We start from the raw sequence: 17407 nt of genomic DNA, 5'->3' as shown, positions 1-17407 counted from the left end.
TAAATTTTATATGACAACAATGTGAAGTTTAATTATTGATTTAATAAAACCCACAATAAAGCAACACATTTTTGCTTTTTCTTAATTAAACAAACGTAGTAAATCATTACAATAAAAAACTCCAAATACAATACATGTCTACTGTACTTCAACTTCTGATAACATCAACTGTAAACCCCAAGTTAATTAAAACCTATTTGAGTATTAGTATGTGCAAAATATCTGTTGTGGTTTCTTTTTTTTGTTGTTAGGAAGTTTGTAAGGATGGGATGAACGCTTTTCATGAACTGTGATATGGCTTAATTAATGATGGTGTTTGTATTGAAGCACAACTTTCCATGTATAGTGCTCCTTTGCCTGTGAGCTATATCTACTTGTATGTTGTACTCGTGTTCCCATTTCATGCCAGAACAGATACAAACATAATCCAGTGTTATGAGTACTTTGTCCAAAATAATACTGTTGTCAGTTTTCACCTTTGCAAATACATCATGTGATAGCTACCTCCAAAAAAAAAAAAAAAAGAGAGAAAACAAGCCAAGACTATTATTACCAATTGCAGATAGAGATCACCCTGATGAATATGTGAGACTCCAGCAAGTTTCAAGACAGACACTAGCTTAAGTATTCACAGCTGAGTATCACAATATCCATTATTGGGCCAAAATTTTCCTTTCTGATCCACGTATGGAACTACTTCTGATGTCAGTGGAAGTTCTGCATAAAGATCAAAGTGCAGAATAAACAAAAAATACTTGAAGTTCTGTTTATTGAACTCCACAGGTCATATTCCTGTTGCCCTTGGCTTCTTCTATGTAACTAACTTCAGAAACAGGTGTAAATCTGAGCTTGGATGTATGATAGCTTAGGGACAGGTAAAAGGGTTGTGTTTTATTATCCTCTGTACATTCAAAGTACAGGGATCAACACTGAGCGAAAGCAATTCAGTTTTGTGGACTTTGAAGTGTCAGGATGAAAAAACTGTCTTTTCCAATTGCTTTGTCTCTCAACCAGTAAGAGAAAGCAACCTACAGAGATAGAAAGGCTACAATAGCGTTGCCCAATGTACATTAGGTTACTGAGCTTGCTTGGGTTTCATTTTATTCATAAAGCTAAGTAGATGGGGACTGCTATTGCAGTGGTTCTCCTGTGAGGATACCACCTCAAAGCAAAGATGAAAAAGTCAGAGATGTGAGACTGAGGGGAATAGTACACCTAAAACTTCTGCTCCCTGCTTTCCTTTTAGTAGATCTAAGTAACTTGCATGTCTGTAGAATGAATTTGAGTAACTTCATGTCAGGCTAGCATTTGATTTTCTTTTTTAACAAAAAAAAATCATAGAAAATGTTTGAATTATAGCACATGTATTAATTGGAATACATGCTAATTAACTGGCCATTTAATGTGAATCAAATGTTGGTTTAGACAATCAAAATTATTAATAATAAATTTAATCTTACAAGTCAAAACTCTGTAAAATAAATAACCTGTTTCTAAAGTATAAACCCTATTCTATAATACATTAAAGATAACTGATCATTTAAAACACTTTGGGTCCAGTGTAGGGTACGTAGTTGAACACCAGAAGTCTGGGCAAGGATCTTCCTGTCTGGATCTCTGAATGCCCAAATTAAAGCTAAGTTTCTGGTCTGGTTACAGTAAATTCTGTATTTTGCCATGTCTCCAAAAAGACCGCTTATAAAAGAGGTCAGCTAGCACTGCATGCATCATAATTTAAGAGACTGTATGAAAATGACTACTGTAAAAATACTGTATAATGAGTTTGAGGTTCATGGTGCATGGAACCCTGGCATGATTTTAATTGAAATACTGAATACTTGATGCTCCGTTTGGAGTGCAGCTACTTTGTGGTGCACGGTCATTAAAGGACAATCTCAAACTGTAATTTGTGAGGTATCTGCAGAACCACGCTTCAGTTTGTAAACAACCTGAAAACAATTTTGTCTCAAAATCATAACAAATCGAATAAACCAGTACAAGGGAAAGAATGAAATACATGTTCTGTAGGGCAATCACTGCACTTTTTGCAGCACTAGCTCTCCCTGCTGCGTGTTATATGGTACAAATCCACATATTAATTGTTATTTGATCATTTTCATTTTGCACTTATTGCTCTCAGTCTTTGACTACAAGATAAAGAATAAGGCAGCAGTTCCCAAAACATATGAAATTAGGCACTGGAACTCTGACAACTTGCACAGGTTTTGCTTGTTTCTTGTTTGTAACTCTGAAGCTGGACAGAGCACTTGTACATTCCGAATGTGTTCAGCAGCAGTTGTCTGGCCTTGAACTGAACTTCCTCCCATTTAGATGAACTACCAGGAACTGCAAAATCAAGAAAATATTTAATAGAATTCAGTTGTTAAGAAAACTGGACATCTAGCTGTTTTCATATTTATCACACTGAGCTACCAACTCAAGTAATTGTTCACTCTCAAATATATATATGAGAAAAAATAATATATATATATATATATATATTATTTTACACCTTTAGGCCTATATCCTGCAATCGGAACTATATCTTCATAAAAATAAGTAAAATTTAGATGGGAGGATGAGGGGGTAGAACTTCTGTCCTAAGAAGTGATAGGCATGGCAATATATTAGATCCCTAAACCAGCATTTTTTGACAAAGCATACAATCTTCATGTGTCAGACTGTTCCACATGCTGGTTTAGAACTTCAACTGGCTTTTCCCTAGACAAAATATGGGAATTTCTGAAGAGAAATTCTTTCCCACACCAAAGTATATATCATTCCATACTGAATGTTTCAGTATAAATATATTTTCTTTGCACGACTTTCATTTATATTTTGTCCTTCTTGGCTAATGGTTTCTATACCTCACTGTACAAAAGCATAGTTAGTTGTTTTTTTTTCCACCAGAATGGTATTTTCTGGATCTACTTAACATGAGAGTATAAAGAAGATAAAGAGGAAAAAGTGGTTGGTTTTTGTTTCCCCCACCCAAGTTGGACTTGATCTGAAATGATGCTGTACAGCAGCTTACCTAATTGCAAGTGGACTATGGCGTTTGTTTTTCCTGCAGTGAGAGACCAAACATTTAAATCTTCTATAGAATAAACATCTTCAATTTTCAGCAAGTCTTCCTTAATGCGATCCACATTTAAATGCCTGGGAACTCCTGTGATACCAAATACAAGACAAAATTAATTCAGTCTTCTGCAAACTCTGTGGCCTTTCAAATAAACTGTCATGACAGATCTCAAAACATTGAAAGAGTTTATAATTTGTGTTGTTTAAAATGTTTAGTATCTTTAAGTTACCAAAAGAGAAGAATATGCAAATTGCCATATTAAGTCAGTATGTATACTGAGGTAGTACAGGAGTTATGCTGTTGTCTCAAATGCGATGTGTCCATTCCGGAATCCAGTCTCTTGACAGTAGCCAACATCACATCCTTTAGAGCAATGTACTTGTGGAGATGCAAATTTTACCACATCTCCTAGTAACTGCTTAGCTCAAACTCTTCAAAGAAAAACTTGTATCATTATCCAGATTTTTTTCATCCTAAAAAGCTCTTTGTTGTGTTACTAAAACTTGACAAAAATATGCATGATGGTAGGTTTCCGATTTCTAAATCAGTTACAGCTCTGAATCAGAACTGCGAGTTAAATTGTTGAAGAATTTCATAGAAATAAGTATTTGAATAAGCTTCAAACTGCATATATCAGAGTAGAGTTTTGTTGTTTTGGAGTATTTTTTGAATGCTTCAACAAGCTAGATGTTTTGTTTCTAAATGAAAAGTTTATTTAAAATATTCATTTAAAATTGAAACGTTAATTTTGAAAGGCTGCCTTAAAAAGGTTTTATGTAGATTCCTTGGAAGTCCATTTGCTGGAGATCCTTGAAAAAGGACCATTTGGAAAAATTCTCTAGCATACGTTAAAATGACCTATCATCGCTTTTAATAGCACCATTAATTTTGACATTTTTATGACAGTTGGGATACCTATGCAAAGAGCTACAACTCAAAGATCTGGAATTTAATACAGCATTAGTTTGCCTTACCTGTTTTGCCCAGCTAAATCTCCGCTGTTGCCTTGGAGCTAATTCAGGTTTCTTAATTCAGGTTTCACTATTTTTGCCTTCAGGGTAAAGGTTGTTTTTGTTTGTTTGTTTGTTTGTTTTTGCTTTTTCCTAAATGTCAAGAAAAGCACTTGACATCAAATATTCTGAGGTCCTTGACTTTACCTTGTAGTAAAAGTCAACAGTAATTCGTATGAAACAGATGGGAAGGTGCAGGTAAAAACAGATTTTTTTCTTCATCCCTACATTCTCACTTTCATAACATGGAAGTACTAGATAGAGTAGTCGTAGTGGGCATGTCAGTTATAATAATGCAAAAAATGTTGCTGGCATTTTCCCCTCTGTACCAGAGTTTACCAGTATTTGACATGTAAAGCAATGCAAACTGTGTGGATCTTACCTTCCAGAATGATAACTCCTGTGTCACACAGAATTCGGACTGTTGTCAAAACCACCAGTATGGAAAATACATATGTACATATGGGATCAGCAATCTTGTATTCTGGCTGGAAGGGAAGTTACAAAGTGTTAAAGGATGTATGAAAATAAGATCATTTTTTAAAATGTGACTCACAAAATGCAGTTACTTAGAGCTCTGACTTATATGAAGATTTCTTTTTGGATAATTACAAAATATAAAATAGCCCTTGCTCGTTTTACATAACTATATGAAGCTTCTAATAGGACATCACAAAGTATACCATTTTATTAACTTAGAAAAACAAGTCTCTTTTTAATTTAATCACTTCAGGTGAAATTAAAAAAATATATATCCCACCCTACCTCAAAGATTAGCCATTCTTTACCTTGAAACGTATGATGTATGCAGCTACCAGCACGCCAATACTTTGTACCAAGTCCCCAAGGGCATGTACAAATGCTGCTCTCACTGCAAGGCTGCTGTGTCCGTGGCTGTTGCTGTGGGCTGTGCTGGGAGAGTTTGACTGAGGTATGTGGGAATGAGGGTGGGAATGGGAGTGAGAATGAAGGTGTCCGGACTGGTTCAGCAAAAAACCCATTCTGAAAGGGAAAGAAGAAAAACATTCCAAGAAACAGGCTTTAGGGTTTGGTGGGTGTTTGGTGGGCTTTTGTTTCAAAGGAAAGAAATTATGAAGAATTGAGAAAGTAAAACTCAATATCATTTCCAGTCTTATTTTATGAGAATGAAGAGGTCCAGCAAAATGATGTCCCGTGAGAAAATTACAGGCCATGAATGAATTAACAGTTTATTCAGAAATGCATTTATGAGCATTAATGGAGAGAAAGGGAGGTCTTACATTAAGTTAACTGCAACACCAACGGCTGCTGTAATCAGCATGATATCGCCATTTATTTCATAGTCCATACGGGTAGTTCTTTGAACAGCTTCATACAAAAGGAATGCCATAAGGATATAGACCAGCAATACACTAATGATGGCCGACAATACTTCTGCAAACAGAAAGGAAACAACATTACAAAAATGAGTCTTGGATCTATTTCCTAATTGTAACATGTACAGAGCCTTAATTAAGTTTTTTTTGTGTATTATAGCACTAATGCACAACTAGTAAGTTGTAAATATAATTCACAAATACACTTAATAAATGGTGTAGCTTGTTTCAGTCAACACCTTCACACAGCCCTGTCAGTATGTTCCACAAGTCATGTTTTCTCCAATTATGCTAAAAACAGGCAATGATGGTGACTCAATCAGACTACCCAGAACTTTTGTCCGAGAAGTCACAGACAAAAGCCCTGCCTGAAGGAGAGGAAAATAGGTGGGCTGGTGGTGTTTGAGATATCCTACAAACAAGGCTTGACTTCAAATGTCTACAGTGTTAAGCTAGATTTAGAGATGACTTTTATGTATCCTTTTGTATTTAGAAGGGGAAAAAGTTGTAAGATTAAGGAACTGAACCATACAAACTTGTCAGACATCAGTCCTGAGCTTGTTGACGTGTATGTGTACATGTGTACATTTCAGCTATGAAGCATTGCTTAATGTAAGTCTCAGTATTGACGTGATGTTTTAACACTACTGAATGATTACCAAATCCTCATATTTCACAAAGGTAGGAGTGTTATGACCAACACTGTAGTATAAGAATTCTATCTGATCATCCAGACTTTCAAAAGGATATCAGTATAAAGAAAGTAAATTAAAAAAATATCGTCCCAGAATGTCTGCTGCCATTTGCATTTGTGATAAGTAGTTATAGCTCCCCACAAGGCTCCCGCTGCTCTGATGGAAAGAGGCCTGAATATTTTACGGGTCTGGACCTTAATGCTGTCTGCCTCAGTGCCCAGGTAATGAAACAGGGCTGGTGACAGTACACATAAAACCTGAGGATGATGAGTCCATCCTGTGGTTTTAGGACTCTATTTTAAATAACGTAGGGGTCACTAGATTTCTTTTAACATAAATGTGCACTTTTTCACTCTAGCTTCATATACCAAAAATGATTGACCTGTTGTGGCTTTCTGGCTTTCCCAGATAAGACTGTCTCAGTTATAAGCACGTTAATGCAGGTCTTTTTAAAACGTACTGGGAAAATCTTAAAAGTTAGCTCCATTGTATTGCAAGTAAATCTGCAGCCATGCCTGAGTAATTTTTAATCACTATGCATAAGGCTTACTATTGTCACATGTCAGATGGATCACTGGGATCTTAGTCTTCCTCTGTGAGTTCAAAGATCAGGGTTGGAAGTTATTTGCATTGAATTATAACTGTTGTTCTTTCCCCTTGTCCCATACCTCTTGCCCTGATTTATTCCTGAGGAAGGGCAAAATTCAGCTCCTGGCTATGTGACAGCTGTAGGAAGATTGATCTCAGAATTGCCTCCCTTCTCCCTCTGCTTTAAATCTGCCAGTGTGCAATACAGCTTTGGCTACTGGAGGTGTCGTTTCTAATAAAGAATTGCCTTTATTTATTGAATATCACAGTAAAGAACATGCAGGTATAAAAGCTTCTCATACCACCAAAGTCACTTGATCCATACAGTGAATTTGTCACATTGTTATGGGAGAAGAAACTCATGCCAATGCACTCAGCCCTAATGTGTCAATGCCTGGATGAGTGCCAGCATTACCAGGTGGTAACAAGGCTCTGAACGGCAACTGTCACAACTTCTGACTTCAGAGCAATAATGAAGTCCTAGAAATATCCGTGCAAGTGGTAGCTTTCTTTACAATGCCCGCAGATTACTCAGGGTAACAGCCTTCGCCCCCCCCCCCCCCCCCCCCCCCCCTTTGGTTTTCCAGAATGCTTTTTTTTTAATTCCTATTTGTGAAACTGTAGCACGTTAGCTTTTACCAGAGAATAACATTGTGAATAATAGAAAACCGTGTTTTCTGCAACAGAAACCAGTTTTTTCCTTGCAGTCTTTTTCACATTGTCATGTTGACACTATAGATTTGTGCTATCTTTCACTTGTGAAATGAAGTATGCACTGTGTCAGTAGCCTGACTGATCTGTCATTACTGACGTTGTCTCTGCAGCAGTGGAAAGATGCCAAGTTTCATATCTGTGTTTAAATCTGCTCACTGTCTTGCTGAGAAGGAGGTAGCTCCACTTGGTGAAACAGAATTATTTTTGGCTTCAAGCATATATAACCCTTTTCAGATGAGACTGCAAGCTTCATTATTTTGTATTCACTTCTCTAACTCATTCCTGAATCTGTCAGCTTCCCTTTCACCACTGAAAAGGGAATACACTAAAGATGGAGCATACATATTATATATTCAAAGAGAATTAAAATGGATGAAAACCAGTGCTTTCTTCTGGAATTTGACTAGACAATCAACAAATGTTTTCTTTACAATGCAATGCTTATGTGTACAAGTATGAAAATTCATGGTTCTGCAAACAAAACTGATAATGAACACTTAGAAGCACTTGATTGTCATGTTTTTGTGCTTAGTGTATGTATAGATTATCTTAAAATTTAATGCAAAGCAGATTGGCCATGAAAGTTCTTGTACATACTCCTAGCTTCAAACAACTGTTCTACATTTTTTTTTTCTGTGACAGATGCTCAATCTCTACCCTATTTTTAACATTGTCATGTTTTACCATCTCATGAAATTCAGGCTATTGTTGAGCTCATATTATTTTGCTGACAAACTTCCTACAGCATAGGATATTTGGAAAAATGTGTTATAACAAGAATATAGCCCAGAAGTAGCTTTCTTCCATAGACAGCATTCACTGAAGTGTGAAACTGGGTCCTAAGGCCACAAAGTTCAGAAAGGGTGCCTGAAATCGGCAAATAAACTTTACAAATATGACTTTAAAAAAAATGCATAGGTTCATTTTCAACAATCCCATCTTCAGTAGTTGCAGAGCCTGGATCAAGGTTTTGAGAATTTCTTGCAGGATCCTTACCAACTTCCCCTTTTTCATTGCAACCACAGGAACTCTGTTCCCACCCCCACAGGCTCTAGTTCTCCCCTACTGATTGCTACGCTGCTGCTAACATGTAATCTCACGGAATGGTTGAGTAGAAAGGTGCCTCTGGAGGTAGTCTAGTCCAATCCCCTGCTCAAAGCGGGATCAACTAGAGCAGGTTGCTCAGGGCTGTGTCCAGCCAGGTTTTGAGTATTTCCAACAACAGAGGCTCTACAACCTATCTGGGTAACCTATTGCCGTGTTTGATAGCCTGGCCTCACTGGGCAGCAGAAAGAAAGGAGGAATTGCTGCTGGTTGCTCTCTTCTCCAGGGAGAAGATGATGGGTGATACAGACTGATTGTACGGGCCAGATCCGGCCACAAGTCACATACTGGATTGATCAGTCTGATCAGTATTTTTCTTAGCAGTAAAATGGGGCAAAAATAATGCAAAAAGTGAGGTGGCAGGAATCCTGAGGGATTCCTCTTTGCAGAGTGCTATGGAACCCCTGAATTAATTAGTAAGTGAAAAATTAGTAAGTGAAAATTAGTAAGTGAAAAAATTGGGTAATATTTGATGGTTGAACAAAAGTTTATTTTTTTCTTAAGAATAGTTCCTGTTTTAAGTTGTCATGTTCATTCTATTTATATTTTGGTTTTAGAAGAATTGTAAAGATGTATAAACTACTGTTTTTTTTGTTTTGTTTTGTTTTGTTTTAATGAGGTTAAGGTATGTCTAAATGCTAGCAAACATCCTTGTGGAGAGTATGAGCCAAGTGCCAGAAGCATACCTGCAAGGTCAGGTTTCAGTATTAGGGGGGACTCCTATCACAAAATTAAAACTTCTTGAAAGAAAAGTTTGTGATGGGAAATGCTGGCACTGTTAATGCCTTCTTGCTAAAGCCCAAAGATCTTTGCTAGTGTACAGAGTTATGCATTCATGCATTAGTGACTAACTGATGACAAATGACTAGGAGTGATGGAGTTGTTGGATTCTGCTGCTGTCTGGCAGTCAGTATAAGAATGAAATATAATGACTATACAAGACTATGAAATTCCTTGACAAAATATACACTATAAAAAGTATAGAGGAGAGGTAGCAAGCTGTAACGCTAGAAATGATCTATTTCGTGAAGCATAAATTGAAGCTTTTGGGAAAATATCTGCAAGTCCAGAACTGCAACTGTGTATTATAAACTATTAATAACCAATACAGATAGCAACCACATGAAAGCACCCTTTAGCATCATTACACTTCCAGACATGAAGTAAAATGAATCCTGAAAAAGCCCTTCCAAGGTTTAGTATATAATTCTGTTTGTTTCTTTTTTACAAACACCTAAAACAGGCAGAGGTGAAGTAACTTACTGTACTGGATACAAGGGGACATTTTAATCTCTGTTTCGTGTGGTTTGGGGAGTGCAAGAGGAATAGTGATTTCTGAGACACCTTGCAGAGCTATCTGGTCCTAAACTCTACAGAACTTTTTAGTTCTGGATTAAAGTATCAATATTCATATTGTATAGGTTTTTTTTTCCAGTGTCATAATGCTAGTGAAGTCACTGGGACTTCATAAGTCCAGCACACTGGCAACAAACTGTTGTAGAAAACAGCTGACTGAACACACACAGCTCCTGCACCACCAAGCTCCTCAGTGTAGCTGTCACACAGACAGTAATAGTGACACACCAGTGAACGTACCCCTCCTGCTCAACAGACCTCCATTCCACAGCACAAAGGTGCACAGGCACCTGACTTAATGCAGCAGCCCAGTAACTATGGGTGAGCTATGAAACACAGCTGAATACCCACTCATGTTTTTGCTGGGGACAGCTTTCCTCCTCTGAACCCTTTTTAAACTTTCTAGGCAATGGTTCATTTGTAGGAAGTCTTTCTTGCAGTGTCTCAGTGTATCCAATTCCCCAATAGTCTGAAAACCTTCCTCATGAAGATGGAAGATAAATCAAACATTCAGAATTTAACTCTGAATCTAATTAATCCTTGTTCCACAGAGACTGAGAGACTAATCCTACTCCCAGTGAGTGAAACTCTGAAGTTTGATAACTTGAATTTGGCTGAGGTTTAAAGTTCAATAAAAAGGTCTGATGCAATGACCTAATGATGAAGGTCAGCAGTAATCAAAAGGAGCATTTGCCTAAACCTGTGAAGAGGCCACGCCAGACTTTCAGCCACAACTGGTCACCTTTAATTGTTTTTATGCCTCATTGCCAGTTTCCCCACTGCGGATCAAGTTGGTTTACAGCACAGTAGATACCAGACTATGACCAAACATGGACAATTCAAGAGTTCAGGCTCACTGCTGCCTCAAGCTCAGTACAGTACAGTACGGATTACAATTCTGCTCAAGTGATTTATTCTCTTGTGGCAATACAACCCATGTAGTGGATCCAAAATAGCCAGAGCAGTGAAAGGACATTACAGGCAGGGTGTCAAAGTCACTTTTGTTTGTTATTGTTTTCCTTCTAGTTATCTCTTCTTCTACAATTAGATATTCTTTTTAATTGTTGCTTAAAATACTCTGTTAATAGCAAAAGCTGGTATCTACATACCTAAGCGATGAAATCCAAAAGTGAACCTCTTTGTGGGAGACTTTGCAGACAGCCAGACAGCAAGCAGGGTCAAAATAATACCGCTAAGGTCAGTTAACATGTGAAGTGCATCTGTCATAATTGCTAGACTGTTAGCAACATATCCACCTGAAAAGAAAGTTGGAAAAGTCAAGATACATGATCTTTGTGATTCTGGAATCTCTTTGCACAATCTCCAGTTACTTATTTTCAGAACACCGCATTAAGTGCGTGAGAGTACTTCTTAAAATCACTGAACAGGGATATTTTTTTGCCACTACAATCAACATGCCATGCTATAATTTAAAGCTATCATAGTTAGAAATGCAGTGAAGCGTGCCTTCTATTAGAGTAACATAGAAAGGATTCAGTCCTGTTATTTTCACTGACACTGTTTGCTTCATAGCATTTGCAAGATCAGGCCCAAAATAGTTCACTGTCTTTTCTCTATAGATAATTGTGTATGTTTAATCAACTGATCCTTTTTTTTCTTAATTAAATTACAGCTGTTAAATGTTTTGATGTTATGGAACAGGGACAGAAATACAATGACTCAATGACAAAGTAATTCACACTGCCCCCTTTTTATTTTTATTACATTATCTTTTAACCTTCATCATTCCCTGTCCTGGAAAGGGCATATAAATTCTGCTAATATATATTGCTGACAATAACTTTCACTTGCACAGCATTTTTCTTTATTACCATAATTTTTTTCTCATAATTATGAGATGCATTGAGACAAATAACCACAGAGCAAAGGTTAATACCTTCGTTTCATTTCAATTGCTAATGCTATTGTTAGATGGGTGACAGAGATTTAAACAATGTGCCTCTCTTAGGCATCCCTTATCCAAATGGAGAATCAAGGACAGACTACGGTGTCTTCCATACGCAGGAGGATAAGCCCATTTTCTCAGAAAAGATTACATCTTTAGTGTCAGTTCTTCTATGATTTAGTTTCTCACTTTACCTTGAGACCCATTCAAACCGTAGATTCTACCAAGCAGAGCGTGCAGCTGGCACACCATTTGGCAGGTTTGAGGCTCCAGCTAACATTTCGAGTAAAGGTATCTTTGTATATAATTAAAAGCCTCTTAGTGAAGAGGTTGACCGTGAGGAAATAGCAAAGGCTATTTCCTAAATTCACAACAGGCTGATTGCTTTCAAGATCTGTTATAAAATTTGTGTGTGTCCCTGTCCATCCATGAGTGTGCCCATCTGCAGATCGAGCCATACTCTTCCCCCAACCATACAAGCAGAAAAACTGATAATATAGTTGCTTGCACTGCCTGTAACTACTGAAAATACCACAGTTCAAACAGTTCCTTTCCCCCCAACCCCTGTCTATAGTTGTTCCTTAGTCAAATTCTTTAGAGGCTGAAATTCTCCAAAGGCTCAAAGATAATGAGGTTTTTAAACCTCAGCAATTCAGCAGCTTTTTTTTTTATTATTTATTAAAATGGGTAATGCCTTGCTGTTCGGAGTTAATTTGTTTTCGCACATAATTAAAAAAAATATGACTTAGAAATGTGCAACTCAGCCAGTTTTACAGTCAACACAAAAGAAAACAATTTCTATGCAAGGCCATTCACTTCAAGAGTTTACGTGTATGATCATTTAAAGTATGTATGTTAATTCACATGTATTAAATTGTGAGAGGTACTTCAGTCCAAGATGAGCTAATTCCATTTCAGCTAGTCTCTTAGGACTTCAAAAATAAAATTGTAAGGAAGGAATTCAGATACTGAAGGTAGTCTTAATATAGCACATGGGTTAAGAAAATAACATTGAGATGAATGAAATTCTGAAATTGAAGGTTCTCTGTGTTCCAAACATACTGGTTCATTGCTTGGTGAAGTACTACCCAGGGGCTGTTTAAACACAGACAGCAACTGCTGGGGGAGACATCTACATTCTTTACAAATAGAAGGCCTGATGGCTCACTGCTGTTTTCACTGACCCGTGAAGGACAGCAATCCTCCTCATGAACGATCAATCAGAAATCTCTGAACATAACTGAACGCATCAAACCCTGTCAGGAAAGATAACTAGGAGTTGCAGTGTTTTTCATTTCTTCATGCAAAATGGTTCCCAGGGAGTGTAAATTATCTTATCTGACTTTTACAATGACTGTTCATCAAATACAACAACAAACACTGAAGTGGGCTGGATTAATGAGCTTAGCTATAGTTGAAAAAAAAAAAAAGCCAATCAAGATTTCACAAATCAGCTGCTCAAACAAGATTTCCTGCATCTTGACATCAGTAGCAGGAAGATTTTTACTGAACAAATTAATCATCTGATAAGGTGTTCTGCCTTTTCTACAGAAACTCGTATCTGTCAAAGATCACAGAAATCAGTTAAAGTCCTACATGACCAAAGTTTCACAAATATCTGAGCTACAGATTTGTTCAAAAAGTTCCAAAATTTCAAACCAAATGGGACAGAACACAGTGCGGGGCTGGACTGAAATACATTAAATAGGGACGGTGCTGAGCCAGGACTTGAAGGCTCCATCTTCACTTATTTTGGTACTGATTATCTGCCTTAAGGCAAGTCATTCAGGTCAAGATCCACAAAAGTACACAGATACCTAAGTCAGATTTATTCTCTTTGGAAGTTGGATGCTTGAATATTTTAATGGTCTAGGTGCTGTCCGTGCCCAAATCCTGAAATAGGACTGGTAACAGCATACATGAACCTGAGAATGGTGAGTACTACTACAGCAGTAATGCTTTGTACAGACAAATCAGTCACTCTGACCTGAGCTTGCAGAAGTCCTGGCTGCACAGGAGAAACAGCGGATGATGTGTCAGCGAGGAGAGTATTTTTACTCTCAACACCTATTGTTTCCAGAGCTGTCCCTGCACTAGCTATGGAGATGTCTACAATACAGTGAATCAGATCAGAAGCCCCCAAACAGAGAATGTCTGTGACTTCAGCATAAAGCTGCCAGGAATATTACTCAGTAAAGCTTCCTTCAGATAGACTAAATTTGGTGTGTATTAGAGTTCTGATATAAGTACAATGAAGTCACACGCTAAAGGACACCTGCATCCAAGACATAACACTATGTCCCTCATCAAATTTGCCTGAGTTCACACTGAACCAAAATCTCAACCAGAGAGAAAACAGAGCCAGAGGACAAACTCAGGCATTCAGCTACATCTCTGCAAGTCTGAAGCTAAGTGCTGAACCATGATGAGTTGATGTATTGTGGCAGTATTATTAAATACTAACCAGAGCAAGTTGTTGAGAGACAAAGCCACTATTTTCTACTAACCCACATTCCTGAAATAAGGTTCCAGATAAAACTGTGGTGCACATGCAGCCAGTTATCTGGTCTCTCTGAAACAAATGACCGTTTCTGTCTCCTATGAATGTGTGACACGCTGTATTATTTATACTCGGTGATTCTGAGTATACAGTATGCTCCCTACACATATTGTTGAAGTTTCTGCCTTAAAGATACAATGCACAACTGCACTAGAAAAAGTGATCCAAGAGCACTAGCTTACTTCACATGAGCAATCATCAGCCCTTCAGTCAGACTGACCTAATTTAGATAGGGGAGAAGGAAGAGGTAAGTCCTGTGTTACTACATCTGAAGCATCTATTCCCTACTTCAAGAAAGTTTTTGTGACTTCTCTTTTGCTGGTGAATTATGGGCAGTAGATTCTCTGTGATTTGGACTTGTATGTTAAAATGCAAGCAATTTAAAAGAAACTGTCATTAATTGTCTGTTGCTAGATACACCTGGCTCAACATAACAGGCTGTCCGGTGTCTGACAGATGCATTCATGTGCTGGCACCATGTGTCACTCCCCACTGCTTTAAATCAGGAAAGTGGATGAGAGAGTTTCAGCGTTCTGCAGGAGGCTGAGGAGCACCAAGCACTTACACTGAATGTCATGGACATATCCAAAAGACAGACGGTAACAGGACACTAATAGGAAATTAACAAGTGAACACTGATAAATATTATGCTTTGTAAAAATTGTTACATAATGGCAAAGGCATAACATTTAAGAGCTTATCTACACATCCAAGGGACTTTCAACTTTAGGTTTTATCTCAAGCCCATGTCACTATAGGCTATAAATACAGTCATATTTTGTACAGACTGATGTATCATGTACAGGTTCTATTCAACCTGAATAGTAAATGATAGCATGTCTTTATGAGGGAGTAATAAAAGCTGAACTTGAGCACCAGATGCATTCTGCTAACCAACAACAGTTGAATGCTCATACAGGAACAAATTTCCAGGTAAAAAAAAAAACAGCTTTCTTCTGAGTACCAACAAATAGAAACCACAAATACTTTAACTCAATCGAACCACTTGGTATTCTGAACTGTTGTAATAGGAAATGTTAAAATACCTATTATTTTCATTTACTTTGATCATGCGGTTTGTGTCTGGATGGAGTATGTGCTAGTTCGGAGCACAGCAGGACTTCAGGAAGTTGTCAGGAGAGTGGTTTCTGGACTGCACTGTTGCACAGGATTTGTCTTTTTGGATGTAAAAACTAGAATGCATTGCTATATCTGATAGCTAAGGATAAGCACCCCCCAGATATTAGAGTTTTGGTACAAGGTCAGTGTCACCCTTAGGAACTATATTTCCCTCTTCCCGTTGCAAACAGCAAGATTTTGTGGCAGAATTAGAAAATACTGAGGATGAAATTATTCATCTTTTATTTCTGTTTGTACAACACCATGCAGTTTCTCCCTTGCTACACCTTAGAAGCTTACAAAGCAGGCAAAAATACAAAGCCACTAGACAGACAACAAAAAGCCTGCTTTCTGCCAGTCTGGGGAACTGATGAGATTCAGGGAACTGAAGTTGCAATACCCCTTGCTTTTCTTGCACGAAAAATACAGGTGGACTTCGCTCCTTCTCACTCTCTGGCCTTACTGCTAAGGGCACTGATCTCTCCACACAACCAGCAGACAGATGGCTTCTCTGGGTAAATAATTAAGACTGATGCCAGAGCAGCGAGCCAGGCCAGAAGGAGAGAGACGACACAGGCCAGCGACTCACCTACGAGCTCCCCCGTCATGAAGAGCAGGTAGAGGACAGCGGCGAGGGTCAGCCGCTTCTTCACCTTCCTCTGCTTGCAGAGCTCCCTCCGGGCGCTGCAGCCGCCGCAGGGGCCCGGCGCCGTGCCCCCGGCGCCCCACAGAGCGCTGCCCCGCTCCGGCAGCGAGTCCTCGTCGGGCTGCAGGCCCAGGTGCACCCCGTTCCCCGGCGACTCGGGGGCCGCATCCGACGGGTCGTCCGCCACCACCACCCGCAGCTTGTTAAACCTGGGGAAGTCGTCGTCGGCCGCCTCGTCCGAGAAGTCGAAGGCACTGGAATCGTTGAGGAACAACGACGGGTCCCCGCTCCTCCAAAGCGCGGACTTGAGGCTCGTCCACAGGCCGGCCCCCGCCATAGCGGCGGAGCCCGGGGGCCGTCCGCGGAGCTCCCCCCGCGCCGTCCCGTCAGGGCATGGCCCCCGCCTCGCACCCCGGGCCCCACCGAGGCCGGCCGGGACGCCCCCGGCTCCCCGCCGCGCTCCCCCGCTCACGGAGCGGCCGGGCGGGCGGCGCCGGGCGCGGGGCCGCCTCCCTGCCGGCGCAGGGGGAGCAGCGCCGCCGCCATGCGCGGCAGGCAGGCAGGCGGTCGGTCAGTCAGTCACACCGACCGGCGCCGCGCTCCGGGCATAGCCGCGCCTCAACCCCAATTCCAGCCCCAGCCCCAGCCCCAGTCCCGGCGCGCTCCGGAGGCGCGGGGCAGGGCGGCCGCTGAGGGGCCGGGCCGGGCGCTGCCAGTCCCCGCCGCGCCTGCGCCGCCCGCACGCTCGCACCGAGGAGTCCGGGTTCGAGCCCCGCGAAGGCAGCACCGCTGATGGGGCAGGCCCGCAGTGCCCGGCGGCACTCGGCCCCGCCGCGTGAGGGGAGACTTCGGGTTTAAGAAGCCATGAAGTCACAGCGTGGTCTGTTGGTACATAAGCAGCGATTTTCACGTAGGCTGGATGCCCCTTCTGTGCCCTGGCTTCAAATCTTGAAGTCACAAATTTGCATTGTGCAGCTTTTTCTCTCTTCCCTTCCCCTTACCCTATCCCCTTTCCCTTCCCCTTCCCCACAAAAGGCACAGTTCTTTGCACCATTTCCAATAGTTCCTATAGTTCCTGTGAAGGTGGCACTGTGTTCTAGGAAGCTGTATGTGCCTGTCTTAACATTCCTTCAAGGATGTCAGAAGAAACAAACCTCAAAGGCCCAGTAACCATGTGATTCCTTCCGTAGCCATGTTCTAACTTAAAAGTAATGAGACTGCCTCTAGTAATTCTGTCAAAACGTTACTCCCCCTCCTCACTGGTCTGATAGC

General features: G+C 40.0%; 1 protein-coding gene across 1 annotated transcript; it reads right to left on the bottom strand.

The window, feature by feature from the left end:
* On the bottom strand, window positions 1–16591 carry SLC30A4 (solute carrier family 30 member 4). The gene is made up of 7 exons (XM_040570550.1): window positions 16079–16591; window positions 11014–11160; window positions 5352–5505; window positions 4881–5094; window positions 4475–4580; window positions 3035–3169; window positions 1–2346 (listed from the first exon to the last, which is right to left on the bottom strand). Exons 1-7 carry the CDS (start codon window positions 16470–16472, stop codon window positions 2192–2194), a joined length of 1305 nt encoding a protein of 434 aa, XP_040426484.1. The 5' UTR covers window positions 16473–16591; the 3' UTR covers window positions 1–2191.
* Window positions 16592–17407: the final 816 nt, after the last annotated feature.

This window comes from Cygnus olor, chromosome 11 (assembly GCF_009769625.2).
Source record: "Cygnus olor isolate bCygOlo1 chromosome 11, bCygOlo1.pri.v2, whole genome shotgun sequence".
Classification (NCBI taxonomy): Eukaryota; Metazoa; Chordata; class Aves; order Anseriformes; family Anatidae; genus Cygnus; species Cygnus olor.
This window is presented reverse-complemented; position numbering and strand designations above follow the sequence as displayed.